This window comes from Salvelinus fontinalis, chromosome 1 (genome assembly GCF_029448725.1).
Source record: "Salvelinus fontinalis isolate EN_2023a chromosome 1, ASM2944872v1, whole genome shotgun sequence".
Classification (NCBI taxonomy): Eukaryota; Metazoa; Chordata; class Actinopteri; order Salmoniformes; family Salmonidae; genus Salvelinus; species Salvelinus fontinalis.
The window spans coordinates 2430325-2445464 of NC_074665.1; the positions used below are offsets into that span (position 1 = coordinate 2430325).

Here is a 15140-nt window from a genome sequence, read left to right on the forward strand (position 1 = left end):
GAACCCTGTGGTATGTTTTGGTGGTGGTATAGAACCCTGTGGTATGTTTTGGTCGTGGTATTGAACCCTGTGGTATGTTTTGGTCGTGGTATCGAACCCTGTGGTATGTTTTGGTCTTGGTATGTTTTGGTCGTGGTATCGAACCCTGTGGTATGTTTTGGTCTTGGTATCGAACCCTGTGGTATGTTTTGGTCTTGGTATGTTTTGGTCGTGGTATCGAACCCTGTGGTATGTTTTGGTCTTGGTATCGAACCCTGTGGTATGTTTTGGTCTTGGTATGTTTTGGTCTTGGTATCGAACCCTGTGGTATGTTTTGGTCGTGGTATCGAACCCTGTGGTATGTTTTGGTCTTGGTATCGAACCCTGTGGTATGTTTTGGTCGTGGTATCGAACCCTGTGGTATGTTTTGGTCTTGGTATGTTTTGGTCGTGGTATCGAACCCTGTGGTATGTTTTGGTCGTGGTATCGAACCCTGTGGTATGTTTTGGTCGCGTTATAGAATCCTGTGGTATGTTTTGGTCGTGGTATAGAACCCTGTGGTATGTTTTGGTCGTGGTATCGAACCCTGTGGTATGTTTTGGTCGTGGTATAGAACCCTGTGGTATGTTTTGGTCGTGGTATAGAACCCTGTGGTATGTTTTGGTCGTGGTATCGGACCCTGTGGTATGTTTTGGTCGTGGTATCGGACCCTGTGGTATGTTTTGGTCGTGGTATCGGACCCTGTGGTATGTTTTGGTCGCGTTATAGAACCCTGTGGTATGTTTTGGTCGCGTTATAGAATCCTGTGGTATGTTTTGGTCGTGGTATAGAACCCTGTGGTATGTTTTGGTCGTGGTATAGAACCCTGTGGTATGTTTTGGTCGCGTTATAGAACCCTGTGGTATGTTTTGGTCGCGTTATAGAATCCTGTGGTATGTTTTGGTCGTGGTATAGAATCCTGTGGTATGTTTTGGTCGCGTTATAGAACCCTGTGGTATGTTTTGGTCGTGGTATAGAACCCTGTGGTATGTTTTGGTCGCGGTATGTTTTGGTCGTGGTATAGAACCCTGTGGTATGTTTGGTCGTGGTATCGAACTCTGTGGTATGTTTTGGTCGTGGTATAGAACCCTGTGGTATGTTTTGGTCATGGTATAGAACCCTGTGGTATGTTTTGGTCGTGGTATCGAACCCTGTGGTATGTTTTGGTCGTGGTATAGAACCCTGTGGTATGTTTTGGTGGTGGTATAGAACCCTGTGGTATGTTTTGGTCGTGGTATTGAACCCTGTGGTATGTTTTGGTCGTGGTATCGAACCCTGTGGTATGTTTTGGTCTTGGTATGTTTTGGTCGTGGTATCGAACCCTGTGGTATGTTTTGGTCTTGGTATGTTTTGGTCGTGGTATTGAACCCTGTGGTATGTTTTGGTCGTGGTATCGAACCCTGTGGTATGTTTTGGTCTTGGTATGTTTTGGTCTTGGTATCGAACCCTGTGGTATGTTTTGGTCTTGGTATGTTTTGGTCTTGGTATCGAACCCTGTGGTATGTTTTGGTCGTGGTATCGAACCCTGTGGTATGTTTTGGTCTTGGTATCGAACCCTGTGGTATGTTTTGGTCTTGGTATGTTTTGGTCGTGGTATCGAACCCTGTGGTATGTTTTGGTCGTGGTATCGAACCCTGTGGTATGTTTTGGTCGCGTTATAGAATCCTGTGGTATGTTTTGGTCGTGGTATAGAACCCTGTGGTATGTTTTGGTCGCGTTATAGAACCCTGTGGTATGTTTTGGTCGTGGTATCGGACCCTGTGGTATGTTTTGGTCGTGGTATCGGACCCTGTGGTATGTTTTGGTCGTGGTATCGGACCCTGTGGTATGTTTTGGTCGCGTTATAGAACCCTGTGGTATGTTTTGGTCGCGTTATAGAATCCTGTGGTATGTTTTGGTCGTGGTATAGAACCCTGTGGTATGTTTTGGTCGTGGTATAGAACCCTGTGGTATGTTTTGGTCGCGTTATAGAACCCTGTGGTATGTTTTGGTCGCGTTATAGAATCCTGTGGTATGTTTTGGTCGTGGTATAGAATCCTGTGGTATGTTTTGGTCGCGTTATAGAACCCTGTGGTATGTTTTGGTCGTGGTATAGAACCCTGTGGTATGTTTTGGTCGCGGTATGTTTTGGTCGTGGTATAGAACCCTGTGGTATGTTTGGTCGTGGTATCGAACTCTGTGGTATGTTTTGGTCGTGGTATAGAACCCTGTGGTATGTTTTGGTCATGGTATAGAACCCTGTGGTATGTTTTGGTCGTGGTATCGAACCCTGTGGTATGTTTTGGTCGTGGTATAGAACCCTGTGGTATGTTTTGGTGGTGGTATAGAACCCTGTGGTATGTTTTGGTCGTGGTATTGAACCCTGTGGTATGTTTTGGTCGTGGTATCGAACCCTGTGGTATGTTTTGGTCTTGGTATGTTTTGGTCGTGGTATCGAACCCTGTGGTATGTTTTGGTCTTGGTATGTTTTGGTCGTGGTATTGAACCCTGTGGTATGTTTTGGTCGTGGTATCGAACCCTGTGGTATGTTTTGGTCTTGGTATGTTTTGGTCTTGGTATCGAACCCTGTGGTATGTTTTGGTCTTGGTATGTTTTGGTCTTGGTATCGAACCCTGTGGTATGTTTTGGTCGTGGTATCGAACCCTGTGGTATGTTTTGGTCGCGTTATAGAATCCTGTGGTATGTTTTGGTCGTGGTATAGAACCCTGTGGTATGTTTTGGTCGTGGTATCGAACCCTGTGGTATGTTTTGGTCGTGGTATAGAACCCTGTGGTATGTTTTGGTCGTGGTATAGAACCCTGTGGTATGTTTTGGTCGTGGTATCGGACCCTGTGGTATGTTTTGGTCGTGGTATCGGACCCTGTGGTATGTTTTGGTCGTGGTATCGGACCCTGTGGTATGTTTTGGTCGCGTTATAGAACCCTGTGGTATGTTTTGGTCGCGTTATAGAATCCTGTGGTATGTTTTGGTCGTGGTATAGAACCCTGTGGTATGTTTGGTCGTGGTATCGAACTCTGTGGTATGTTTTGGTCGTGGTATGTTTTGGTCGTGGTATAGAACCCTGTGGTATGTTTTGGTCGCGGTATGTTTTGGTCGTGGTATAGAACCCTGTGGTATGTTTTGGTCGTGGTATAGAACCCTGTGGTATGTTTGGTCGTGGTATCGAACTCTGTGGTATGTTTTGGTCGTGGTATAGAACCCTGTGGTATGTTTTGGTCATGGTATAGAACCCTGTGGTATGTATTGGTCGTGGTATAGAACCCTGTGGTATGTTTTGGTCGCGTTATAGAACCCTGTGGTATGTTTTGGTCGTGGTATAGAACCCTGTGGTATGTTTTGGTCGCGGTATGTTTTGGTCGTGGTATAGAACCCTGTGGTATGTTTGGTCGTGGTATTGAACTCTGTGGTATGTTTTGGTCGTGGTATAGAACCCTGTGGTATGTTTTGGTCATGGTATAGAACCCTGTGGTATGTTTTGGTCGTGGTATCGAACCCTGTGGTATGTTTTGGTCGTGGTATAGAACCCTGTGGTATGTTTTGGTGGTGGTATAGAACCCTGTGGTATGTTTTGGTCGTGGTATTGAACCCTGTGGTATGTTTTGGTCGTGGTATCGAACCCTGTGGTATGTTTTGGTCTTGGTATGTTTTGGTCGTGGTATCGAACCCTGTGGTATGTTTTGGTCTTGGTATGTTTTGGTCGTGGTATTGAACCCTGTGGTATGTTTTGGTCGTGGTATCGAACCCTGTGGTATGTTTTGGTCTTGGTATGTTTTGGTCTTGGTATCGAACCCTGTGGTATGTTTTGGTCTTGGTATGTTTTGGTCTTGGTATCGAACCCTGTGGTATGTTTTGGTCTTGGTATGTTTTGGTCTTGGTATCGAACCCTGTGGTATGTTTTGGTCGTGGTATCGAACCCTGTGGTATGTTTTGGTCGTGGTATGTTTTGGTCGTGGTATCGAACCCTGTGGTATGTTTTGGTCGTGGTATCGAACCCTGTGGTATGTTTTGGTCGCGTTATAGAATCCTGTGGTATGTTTTGGTCTTGGTATGTTTTGGTCTTGGTATCGAACCCTGTGGTATGTTTTGGTCGTGGTATCGAACCCTGTGGTATGTTTTGGTCTTGGTATCGAACCCTGTGGTATGTTTTGGTCTTGGTATGTTTTGGTCGTGGTATCGAACCCTGTGGTATGTTTTGGTCGTGGTATCGAACCCTGTGGTATGTTTTGGTCGCGTTATAGAATCCTGTGGTATGTTTTGGTCGTGGTATAGAACCCTGTGGTATGTTTTGGTCGTGGTATCGAACCCTGTGGTATGTTTTGGTCGTGGTATCGAACCCTGTGGTATGTTTTGGTCGTGGTATAGAACCCTGTGGTATGTTTTGGTCGTGGTATAGAACCCTGTGGTATGTTTTGGTCGTGGTATCGGACCCTGTGGTATGTTTTGGTCGTGGTATCGGACCCTGTGGTATGTTTTGGTCGTGGTATCGGACCCTGTGGTATGTTTTGGTCGCGTTATAGAACCCTGTGGTATGTTTTGGTCGCGTTATAGAATCCTGTGGTATGTTTTGGTCGTGGTATAGAACCCTGTGGTATGTTTGGTCGTGGTATCGAACTCTGTGGTATGTTTTGGTCGTGGTATAGAACCCTGTGGTATGTTTTGGTCGCGGTATAGAACCCTGTGGTATGTTTTGGTCGCGGTATAGAACCCTGTGGTATGTTTTGGTCGCGTTATAGAACCCTGTGGTATGTTTTGGTCGCGTTATAGAACCCTGTGGTATGTTTTGGTCGCGTTATAGAACCCTGTGGTATGTTTTGGTCGCGTTATAGAACCCTGTGGTATGTTTTGGTCGCGGTATAGAACCCTGTGGTATGTTTTGGTCGCGTTATAGAACCCTGTGGTATGTATTGGTCGTGGTATAGAACCCTGTGGTATGTTTTGGTCGCGGTATAGAACCCTGTGGTATGTTTTGGTCGCGGTATAGAACCCTGTGGTATGTTTTGGTCGTGGTATAGAACCCTGTGGTATGTTTTGGTCGCGGTATAGAACCCTGTGGTATGTATTGGTCGCGTTATAGAACCCTGTGGTATGTTTTGGTCGCGTTATAGAACCCTGTGGTATGTATTGGTCGCGTTATAGAACCCTGTGGTATGTTTTGGTCGCGTTATAGAACCCTGTGGTATGTATTGGTCGCGTTATAGAACCCTGTGGTATGTTTTGGTCGCGTTATAGAACCCTGTGGTATGTTTTGGTCGCGGTATAGAACCCTGTGGTATGTATTGGTCGCGTTATAGAACCCTGTGGTATGTTTTGGTCGCGGTATAGAACCCTGTGGTTTATCATACACTGCAGGCGAGGGAAACATGCAAAAGAAATGTGATAAACTTACCTTGTAGAACAGAACATGTTGAAAAGTTTCACACGAGAGCTCTCTGTTTGAGCCCATTCAGCATCGTTCACACCCTCTTAAATCTTAGCCCCACCCATCTCTGTTTGAGCCCATTCAGCATCGTTCACACCCTCTTAAATCTTAGCCCCACCCATCTCTGTTTGAGCCCATTCAGCATCGTTCACACCCTCTTAAATCTTAGCCCCACCCATCTCTGTTTGAGCCCATTCAGCATCGTTCACACCCTCTTAAATCTTAGCCCCACCCATCTCTGTTTGAGCCCATTCAGCATCGTTCACACCCTCTTAAATCTTAGCCCCACCCATCTCTGTTTGAGCCCATTCAGCATCGTTCACACCCTCTTAAATCTTAGCCCCACCCATCTCTGTAACAAGGTAAGGGGGTATACAGACGATAGCCCTATTTGGTAAAAGACCAAGTCCATATTAAGGCAAGAACAGGTCCAATAAGTAAAGAGAAATGACAGTCCATTATTTTAAGATGCGAATGTCAGTCAATCCGGAAAATGTCAAGAACTTTGAAAGTTTCTTCAAGTGCAGTTGGCAAAAACCGTCAAGCGCTTTGATGAAACTGACCTAACCCTAACCCCTGAGGACCGCCACAGGAAAGGAAGACCCAGAGTTACCTCTGCTGCAGAGGATATGATGAAACTGGCCTAACCCTAACCCATGAGGACCGCCACAGGAAAGGAAGACCCAGAGTTACCTCTGCTGCAGAGGATATGATGAAACTGGCTCTCATGAGGACCGCCACAGGAAAGGAAGACCCAGAGTTACCTCTGCTGCAGAGGATTTGATGAAACTGGCCTAACCCTAACCCATGAGGACCGCCACAGGAAAGGAAGACCCAGAGTTACCTCTGCTGCAGAGGATATGATGAAACTGGCTCTCATGAGGACCGCCACAGGAAAGGAAGACCCAGAGTTACCTCTGCTGCAGAGGATATGATGAAACTGGCTCTCATGAGGACCGCCACAGGACAGGAAGACCCAGAGTTACCTCTGCTGCAGAGGATATGATGAAACTGGCCTAACCCATGAGGACCGCCACAGGAAAGGAAGACCCAGAGTTACCTCTGCTGCAGAGGATAAATTAGAGTTACCATTAGAGTTACCAACCTCAGAAATTGCAGCCCAAATAAATGCTTCACAGAGTTCAGGTAACAGACACATCTCAACATCAACTGTTCAGAGGAGACTCTGAATCAGGCCTTCATGGTCGAATTTATGCAAAGAAACCACTACTGAAGGACACCAATAAGAAGAAGAGACTTGGGCAAAGAAGCACGAGCAATGGAGATTAGACCGGTGGAAATATGTCCAAATGTGAGATTTTTGGTTCCAACCGCCGTGTCTTTGTGAGACGCAGAGTAGGTAAACAGATCTCTGTGTGTGTGTGTGGTTCCCACCGTGAAGCATGGGGGAGGTGGTGTGAGGTAGAGGTCGACCGATCATGATTTTTCAACGCCGATACCGATTTATTGGAAGACCAAAAAAAAACAATACCAATTAATCGGCAGGTTTTTATATATTTGTAATAATGACAATTACAACCATACTGAATTAACACTTTTATTTTAACTTAATATAATACACAAATAAAATACATTTAGTTTCAAATAAATAATGAAACATGTTGCATTTGGTTAAAGTAATGCAAAAACACAGTGTTGGAGAAGAAAGTGAAAGTGCAATATGTCCCATGTAAGAAAGCTAATGTTTAAGTTCCTTGCTCAGAACATGAGAACATATGAAAGCTGGTGGTTCCTTTTTTATTTATTTTACCTTAACTTGCCTACCTGGTTAAATAGAGAACAAGTTCTCATTTACAACTGCGACATGGCCAAGATAAAGCATAGCAATCCGACACGTACAACAACACAGAGTTACACATGGAGTAAAACAAACATACAGTCAATAATACAGTAGAAAAATAAGTCTATATAAAATGTGAGCAAATGAGGTGAGTTAAGGGAGGTAAAGGCAAAAAAAGCCATGGTGGCGAGGTAAATACAATATAGCAAGTAAAACACTGGAATGGTTGATTTGCAGTGGAAGAATGTGCAAAGTAGAAATATAAATAATGGGGTGTAAAGGAGCACAATACATAAATAAATGCAGTAGGGGAAGAGGTAGTTGGATAGGCTAAATTATAGATGGGCTGTGTGCAGTAATATGTGAGCTGCTCTGACAGCTGGTGCTTAAAGCTAGTGAGGGAGATAAGTGTTTCCAGTTTCAGAGATTTTTGCAGTTCGTTCCAGTCATTGGCAGCAGAGAACTGGAAGGAAAGACGACCAAAGGAGGAATTGGCTTTGGGGGTGAGATATACCTGCTGGAGCGCGTGCTACGAGTGGGTGCTGCTATGGTGACTAGTGAGCTGAGATAAGGCGGGGCTTTACCTAGCAGAGACTTGTAGATAACCTGTAGCCAGTGGGTTTGGCGACGAGTATGAAGCGAGGGCCAACCAACGAGAGCGTACAGGTCGCAATGGTGGGTAGTGTATGGGGCTTTGGTGACAAAACGGATGCCATTGTGATAGACTAGATCCAATTTGTTGAGTAGAGTGTTGGAGGCTATTTTATAGATAACATCACCGAAGTCGAGGATCGGTAGGATAGTCAGTTTTACGAGGATATGTTTGGCAGTATGAGTGAAGGAAGCTTTGTTGCGATATAGGAAGCCGATAATAATAGCCGATAATAATAATTTTGGATTGGAGATGCTTAATGTGAGTCTGGAAGGAGAGTTTACAGTCTAACCAGACACCTAGGTATTTGTAGTTGTCCACATATTCTAAGTCAGAGCCGTCCAGAGTAGTGATGCTGGACGGGCGAGCAGGTGCGGGCAGTGATCGGTTGAAGAGCATGCATTTAGTTTTACTTGCATTTAAGAGCAGTTGGAGGCCACGGAAAGAGAGTTGTATGGCATTGAAGCTCGCCTGGAGGGTTGTTAACACAGTGTCCAAAGAGGGGCTAGAAGTATACAGAATAGTGTCGTCTGCGTAGAGGTGGATCAGAGAATCACCAGCAGCAAGAGCAACATCATTGATGTATACAGAGAAGAGAGTCGGCCCAAGGATTGAACCCTGTGGCACCCCCATAGAGACTGCCAGAGGTCCGGAAAACAGGCCCTCCGATTTGACACACTGAACTCTATCAGAGAAGTAGTTGGTAAACCAGGCGAGGCAATCATTTGAGAAACCAAGGCTGTTGAGTCTGCCAATAAGAATGTGGTGATTGACAGAGTCGAAAGCCTTAGCCAGGTCGATGAATACGGCTGCACAGTAATGTCTCTTATCGATGGCGGTTATGATATCGTTTAGGACCTTGAGCGTGGCTGAGGTGCACCCATGACCAGCTCTGAAACCAGATTGCATAGCGGAGAAGGTACGGTGGGATTTCGAAATGGTTGGTAATCTGTTTGTTAACTTGTCTTTCGAAGACCTTAGAAGGGCAGGGTAGGATAGATATAGGTCTGTAGCAGTTTGGTTCTAGAGTGTCTCCCCCTTTGAAGAGGGGGATGACCGCGGCCACTTTCCAATCGTTGGGAATCTCAGACGATACGAAAGACAGGTTGAACAGGCTAGTAATAGGGGTTGCAACAATTTCGGCAGATCATTTTAGAAAGAGAGGGTCCAGATTGTCTAGCCCGGCTGATTTGTAGGGGTCCAGATTTTGCAGCTCTTTCAGAACATCAGCTATCTGGATTTGGGTGAAGGAGAAATGGGGGAGGCTTGGGCGAGTTGCTGTGGGGGATGCAGGGCAGTTTACCGGGGTTGGGGTAGCCAGGTGGAAAGCATGGCCAGCCGTAGAGAAATGATTATTTAAATTCTCAATTATAGTGGATTTATCGGTGGTGACAGTGTTTCCTAGCCTCAGTGCAGCGGGCAGCTGGGAGGAGGTGCTCTTATTCTCCATGGACTTTACAGTGTCCCAGAACATTTTTTGAGTTTGTACTACAGGATGCAAATTTCTGTTTGAAAAGCTAGCCTTACCTTTCGTAACTGCCTGTGTAAATGTGTTTATCTTCCATGAAAAGTTGCATATCACGCGGGATATACGATGCTAATGCAGTACGCCACAGGATGTTTTTGTGCTGGTCAAGGGCAGTCAGGTCTGCAATGAACCCAGGGCTATATCTGTTCCTGGTTCTACATTTTTTGAACGGGGCATGTTGCTTATTTAAGATGGAGAGGAAGGCACTTTTAACATGAGTCTTCAATATTCCCAGTTAAAAAGTTTTAGGTTGTAGTTATTATAGGAATTATTATTATTAATTATTATATATATATATAATTAACTATTTCTCTCTATACCATTTGTTTTTCATATACCTTTGACTATGTTCTTATAGGCACTTTAGTATTGCCAGTCTAATCTCGGGAGTTGATAGGCTGGAAGTCATAAACAGCGCTGTGCTTTAAGTATTGCGAAGAGCTGCTGGCAAACGCAGGAAAGTGCTGTTTGAATGAATGCTTACGAGCCTGCTGCTGCCTACCATCGCTCAGTCAGACTGCTCTATCAAATCAAATTATAATATAATAAACACACAGAAATACGAGCATCGAACGGGTGGCATCCCTAAGTCAAAATATTGCTGTTACATTGCACAACCTTCAATGTTTTAAGTCATAAATATGTTCAATTCTGGCAAATTAATTACGGTCTTTGTTATGAAGAGCTCGCAACGAGCCAGACGGCCCAAACTGCTGCATATACCCTGACTTTGCTTGCACAGAACGCAAGAGAAGTGACACAATTTCCCTAGTTAATATTGCCTGCTAACATGGATTTCTTTTAGCTAAATATGCAGGTTTAAAAAATATATACTTCTGTGTATTGATTTTAAGAAAGGCATTGATGTTTATGGTTAGGTACACGTTGGAGCAACGACAGTCCTCTATTTCATGAATGCACTGCGTTAAATCACCCGTTTGGCGAAGTAGTAGATTTGATGATAAATTAACAGGCACCGCATTGATTATATGCAACGCAGGACACGCTAGATAAACTAGTAATATCATCAACCATGTGTAGTTATAACTAGTGATTATATTAAGATTAATTGTTTTTTTATAAGATAAGTTTAATGCTAGCTAGCACCTTACCGTGGCTCCTTGCTACACTCGCATAACAGGTAGTCAGCCTGCCACGCAGTCTCCTCTTGGAGTGCAATGTAATCGGCGTCCAAAAATGCCGATTACTGATTGTTAAGGAAACTTGTAATCGGCCATGCCGATTTAATCGGTCGTCCTCTAGTGCGAGGTTGCTTTGCTGTCAGTGATGTATTTAGAATTCAAGGCAGACTTAACCAGCATGGTTACCACAGCATTCTGCAGTGATACGCCATCCCATCTGATTTGCGCTTAGTTGGGATTATAATTTGTTTTTACACAGGACAATGACCCAACACACCACCAGGTTGTGTAAGGGCTATTTTACCAATGAAGCCTGCTGACTCTGTGGACTGTAGATGGCTGTAATTTTTATATATATTTTTATTTCACCTTTATTTAACCAGGTAGGCCAGTTGAGAACAAGTTCTCACTTACAACTGCGACCTGGCCAAGATAAAGCAAGGTAGTGCGACAAAAACATCAACACATAAACAAACGTGCAGTCTGCTGACTCTGTAGACGGCTATAATGAAGCCTGCTGACTCTGTAGACGGCTATAATGAAGCCTGCTGACTCTGTAGACGGCTATAATGAAGCCTGCTGACTCTGTAGACGGCTATAATGAAGCCTGCTGACTCTGTAGACGGCTATAATGAAGCCTGCTGACTCTGTAGATGGCTATAATGAAGCCTGCTGACTCTGTAGACTGTAGATGGCTATAATGAAGCCTGCTGACCCTGTAGACTGTAGATGGCTATAATGAAGCCTGCTGACTCTGTAGACTGTAGATGGCTATAATGAAGCCTGCTGACCCTGTAGACTGTAGATGGCTATAATGAAGCCTGCTGACTCTGTAGACTGTAGATGGCTATAATGAAGCCTGCTGACTCTGTAGATGGCTATAATGAAGCCTGCTGACTCTGTAGACTGTAGATGGCTATAATGAAGCCTGCTGACTCTGTAGATGGCTATAATGAAGCCTGCTGACTCTGTAGACTGTAGATGGCTATAATGAAGCCTGCTGACTCTGTAGATGGCTATAATGAAGCCTGCTGACTCTGTAGACTGTAGATGGCTATAATGAAGCCTGCTGACTCTGTAGATGGCTATAATGAAGCCTGCTGACTCTGTAGACTGTAGATGGCTATAATGAAGCCTGCTGACTCTGTAGACTGTAGATGGCTATAATGAAGCCTGCTGACCCTGTAGACTGTAGATGGCTATAATGAAGCCTGCTGACTCTGTAGACTGTAGATGGCTATAATGAAGCCTGCTGACCCTGTAGACTGTAGATGGCTATAATGAAGCCTGCTGACTCTGTAGATGGCTATAATGAAGCCTGCTGACTCTGTAGACTGTAGATGGCTATAATGAAGCCTGCTGACCCTGTAGACTGTAGATGGTTATAATGAAGCCTGCTGACTCTGCAGACTGTAGATGGCTATAATGAAGCCTGCTGACCCTGTAGATGGCTATAATGAAGCCTGCTGACTCTGTAGGTGGCTATAATGAAGCCTGCTGAATCTGTAGGTGGCTATAATGAAGCCTGCTGACCCTGTAGATGGCTACAATGAAGCCTGCTGACTCTGTAGACTGTAGATGGCTATAATGAAGCCTGCTGACTCTGCAGACTGTAGATGGATATAATGAAGCCTGCTGACTCTGTAGACTGTAGGTGGCTATAATGAAGCCTGCTGACTCTGTAGACTGTAGGTGGCTATAATGAAGCCTGCTGACTCTGTAGACTGTAGGTGGCTATAATGAAGCCTGCTGACCCTGTAGACTGTAGGTGGCTATAATGAAGCCTGCTGACCCTGTAGACTGTAGGTGGCTATAATGAAGCCTGCTGACCCTGTAGATGGCTACAATGAAGCCTGCTGACTCTGTAGACTGTAGGTGGCTATAATGAAGCCTGCTGACCCTGTAGATGGCTACAATGAAGCCTGCTGACTCTGTAGACTGTAGGTGGCTATAATGAAGCCTGCTGACCCTGTAGATGGCTACAATGAAGCCTGCTGACTCTGTAGACTGTAGGTGGCTATAATGAAGCCTGCTGACCCTGTAGATGGCTACAATGAAGCCTGCTGACTCTGTAGACTGTAGGTGGCTATAATGAAGCCTGCTGACTCTGTAGACTGTAGGTGGCTATAATGAAGCCTGCTGACTCTGTAGACTGTAGGTGGCTATAATGAAGCCTGCTGACTCTGTAGATGGCTATAATGAAGCCTGCTGACTCTGTAGACTGTAGGTGGGTGTCATGGATGAAGAGAAGGAACACATAGGGATATATATCTGGCGATTCCTACAGTGGCTGTGTTCACTTTCTTTTGACTTTCCCTGAGCCTCGCTCGTTGCCCCGAGTCCTCGCTCGTTGCCCCGAGTCCTCGCTCGTTGCCCGGAGTCCTCGCTCGTTGCCCCGAGTCCTCGCTCGTTGCCCCGAGTCCTCGCTCGTTGCCCCGAGTCCTCGCTCGTTGCCCCGAGTCCTCGCTCGTTGCCCCGAGTCCTCGCTCGTTGCCCCGAGTCCTCGCTCGTTGCCCCGAGTCCTCGCTCGTTGCCCGGAGTCCTCGCTCGTTGCCCCGAGTCCTCGCTCGTTGCCCCGAGTCCTCGCTCGTTGCTCGGAGTCCTCGCTCGTTGCCCCGAGTCCTCGCTCGTTGCCCCGAGTCCTCGCTCGTTGCCCCGAGTCCTCGCTCGTTGCCCCGAGTCCTCGCTCGTTGCCCCGAGTCCTCGCTCGTTGCCCGGAGTCCTCGCTCGTTGCCCCGAGACCTCGCTCGTTGCCCCGAGACCTCGCTCGTTGCCCCGAGCCCTCGCTCGTTGCCCGGAGTTCTCGCTCGTTGCCCCGAGACCTCGCTCGTTGCCCGGAGTTCTCGCTCGTTGCCCCGAGACCTCGCTCGTTGCCCGGAGTTCTCGCTCGTTGCCCCGAGCCCTCGCTCGTTGCCCGGAGTTCTCGCTCGTTGCCCCGAGACCTCGCTCGTTGCCCCGAACCCTCGCTCGTTGCCCCGACTCCCAACTATTATCCCTGATTTGCGTTAAACTTTTGTTTATCTTTGACATGTCAGTCATTTATCAGACACTATTATCCAGAGTCACATATCTGGTACATCAATAAAGTAGACATCAGCTGTTAGTACTGGTAATTAATGACAAATGAGAATGTTAGTTTCTTGGTGTTAAGATTGTCATCACATATCTGTGGTATTATTCACTCACTGCCTCTTCCTCTGTCTCTCTATGACTCTCTCTCTCTCTCTCTCTCTCTATGACTCTCTCTCTCTCTCTCGCTCTCGCTCTCTCGCTCTCTCGCTCTCTTCCACTCTTTCGCTCTTTCGCTCTTTCGCTCTCTTCCACTCTTCCACTCTTCCACTCTTCCACTCTTCCACTCTTTCACTCTTTCACTCTTTCACTCTTTCACTCTTTCACTCTTTCACTCTTTCACTCTTTCACTCTTTCACTCTTTCACTCTCTGTCTCTCTGTCTTTCTCTGTCTCTCTGTCCCTCTCTCTCTCTTCAGACTCCGGAGGAGCCGCCCTACCTAACAGTGGGCACTGATGTCAGTGCCAAGTACAGAGGTGCTTTCTGTGAGGCCAAGATTAAGACTGCCAAGAGACTGGTCAAGGCAAAGGTAATACACTGCTTAACACTGTTACTGGCCTAGTGGTAGTGCTGTTGGTAATACAATGATCTATTAAACTGTTGATCAAGTTGTAGCTGTTTAACCAAGGAACTGGTTAATGGCAGGTAATTGGTTAGTAACTTAGTCTAGTTTAGACCAGTCAAACTGCGTGTGACTGCTAAAAGGTTTGGTCAGTGAGAGATTTGCCTTGTCAGAGGTTCTCATCCCTTCTTACGGTGACGTCACCTCTGTCTACTGTCGTCTCTCTCACGGTGACGTCACCTCCGTCTACTGTCGTCTCCCTTACGGTGACGTCACCTCCGTCTACTGTCGTCTCCCTTACGGTGACGTCACCTCCGTCTACTGTCGTCTCTCTCACGGTGACGTCACCTCCGTCTACTGTCGTCTCCCTTACGGTGACGTCACCTCTGTCTACTGTCGTCTCCCTTACGGTGACGTCACCTCCGTCTACTGTCGTCTCCCGTACGGTGACGTCACCTCCGTCTACTGTCGTCTCCCTCCCTTACGGTGACGTCACCTCCGTCTACTGTCGTCTCCCTCCCTTACGGTGACGTCACCTCAGTCTACTGTCGTCTCCCTTACGGTGACATCACCTCTGTCTACTGTCGTCTCCCTCCCTTACGGTGACGTCACCTCCGTCTACTGTCGTCTCCCGTACGGTGACGTCACCTCCGTCTACTGTCGTCTCCCTCCCTTACGGTGACGTCACCTCCGTCTACTGTCGTCTCCCGTACGGTGACGTCACCTCCGTCTACTGTCGTCTCCCTTACGGTGACGTCACCTCCGTCTACTGTCGTCTCCCTTACGGTGACGTCACCTCCGTCTACTGTCGTCTCTCTCCCTTACGGTGACGTCACCTCTGTCTACTGTCGTCTCTCTCCCTTACGGTGACGTCACCTCCGTCTACTGTCGTCTCCCGTACGGTGACGTCACCTCCGTCTACTGTCGTCTCCCTCCCTTACGGTGACGT

The 15140-nt window shown here is 46.5% G+C and overlaps 1 protein-coding gene across 4 annotated transcripts in view; it reads left to right on the top strand.

Moving 5' to 3' along the window:
• Positions 1-15140, top strand: part of arid4b (AT-rich interaction domain 4B) — a 238767-nt gene that overhangs the window by 44516 nt on the left and 179111 nt on the right. For all 4 annotated transcript variants that reach the window (XM_055935867.1, XM_055935783.1, XM_055935955.1 and 1 more), the window contains exon 3: positions 14048-14158. In XM_055935867.1, the coding sequence (XP_055791842.1) occupies positions 14048-14158 (111 nt within the window). The remainder of the gene's footprint in view (positions 1-14047; positions 14159-15140) is intronic.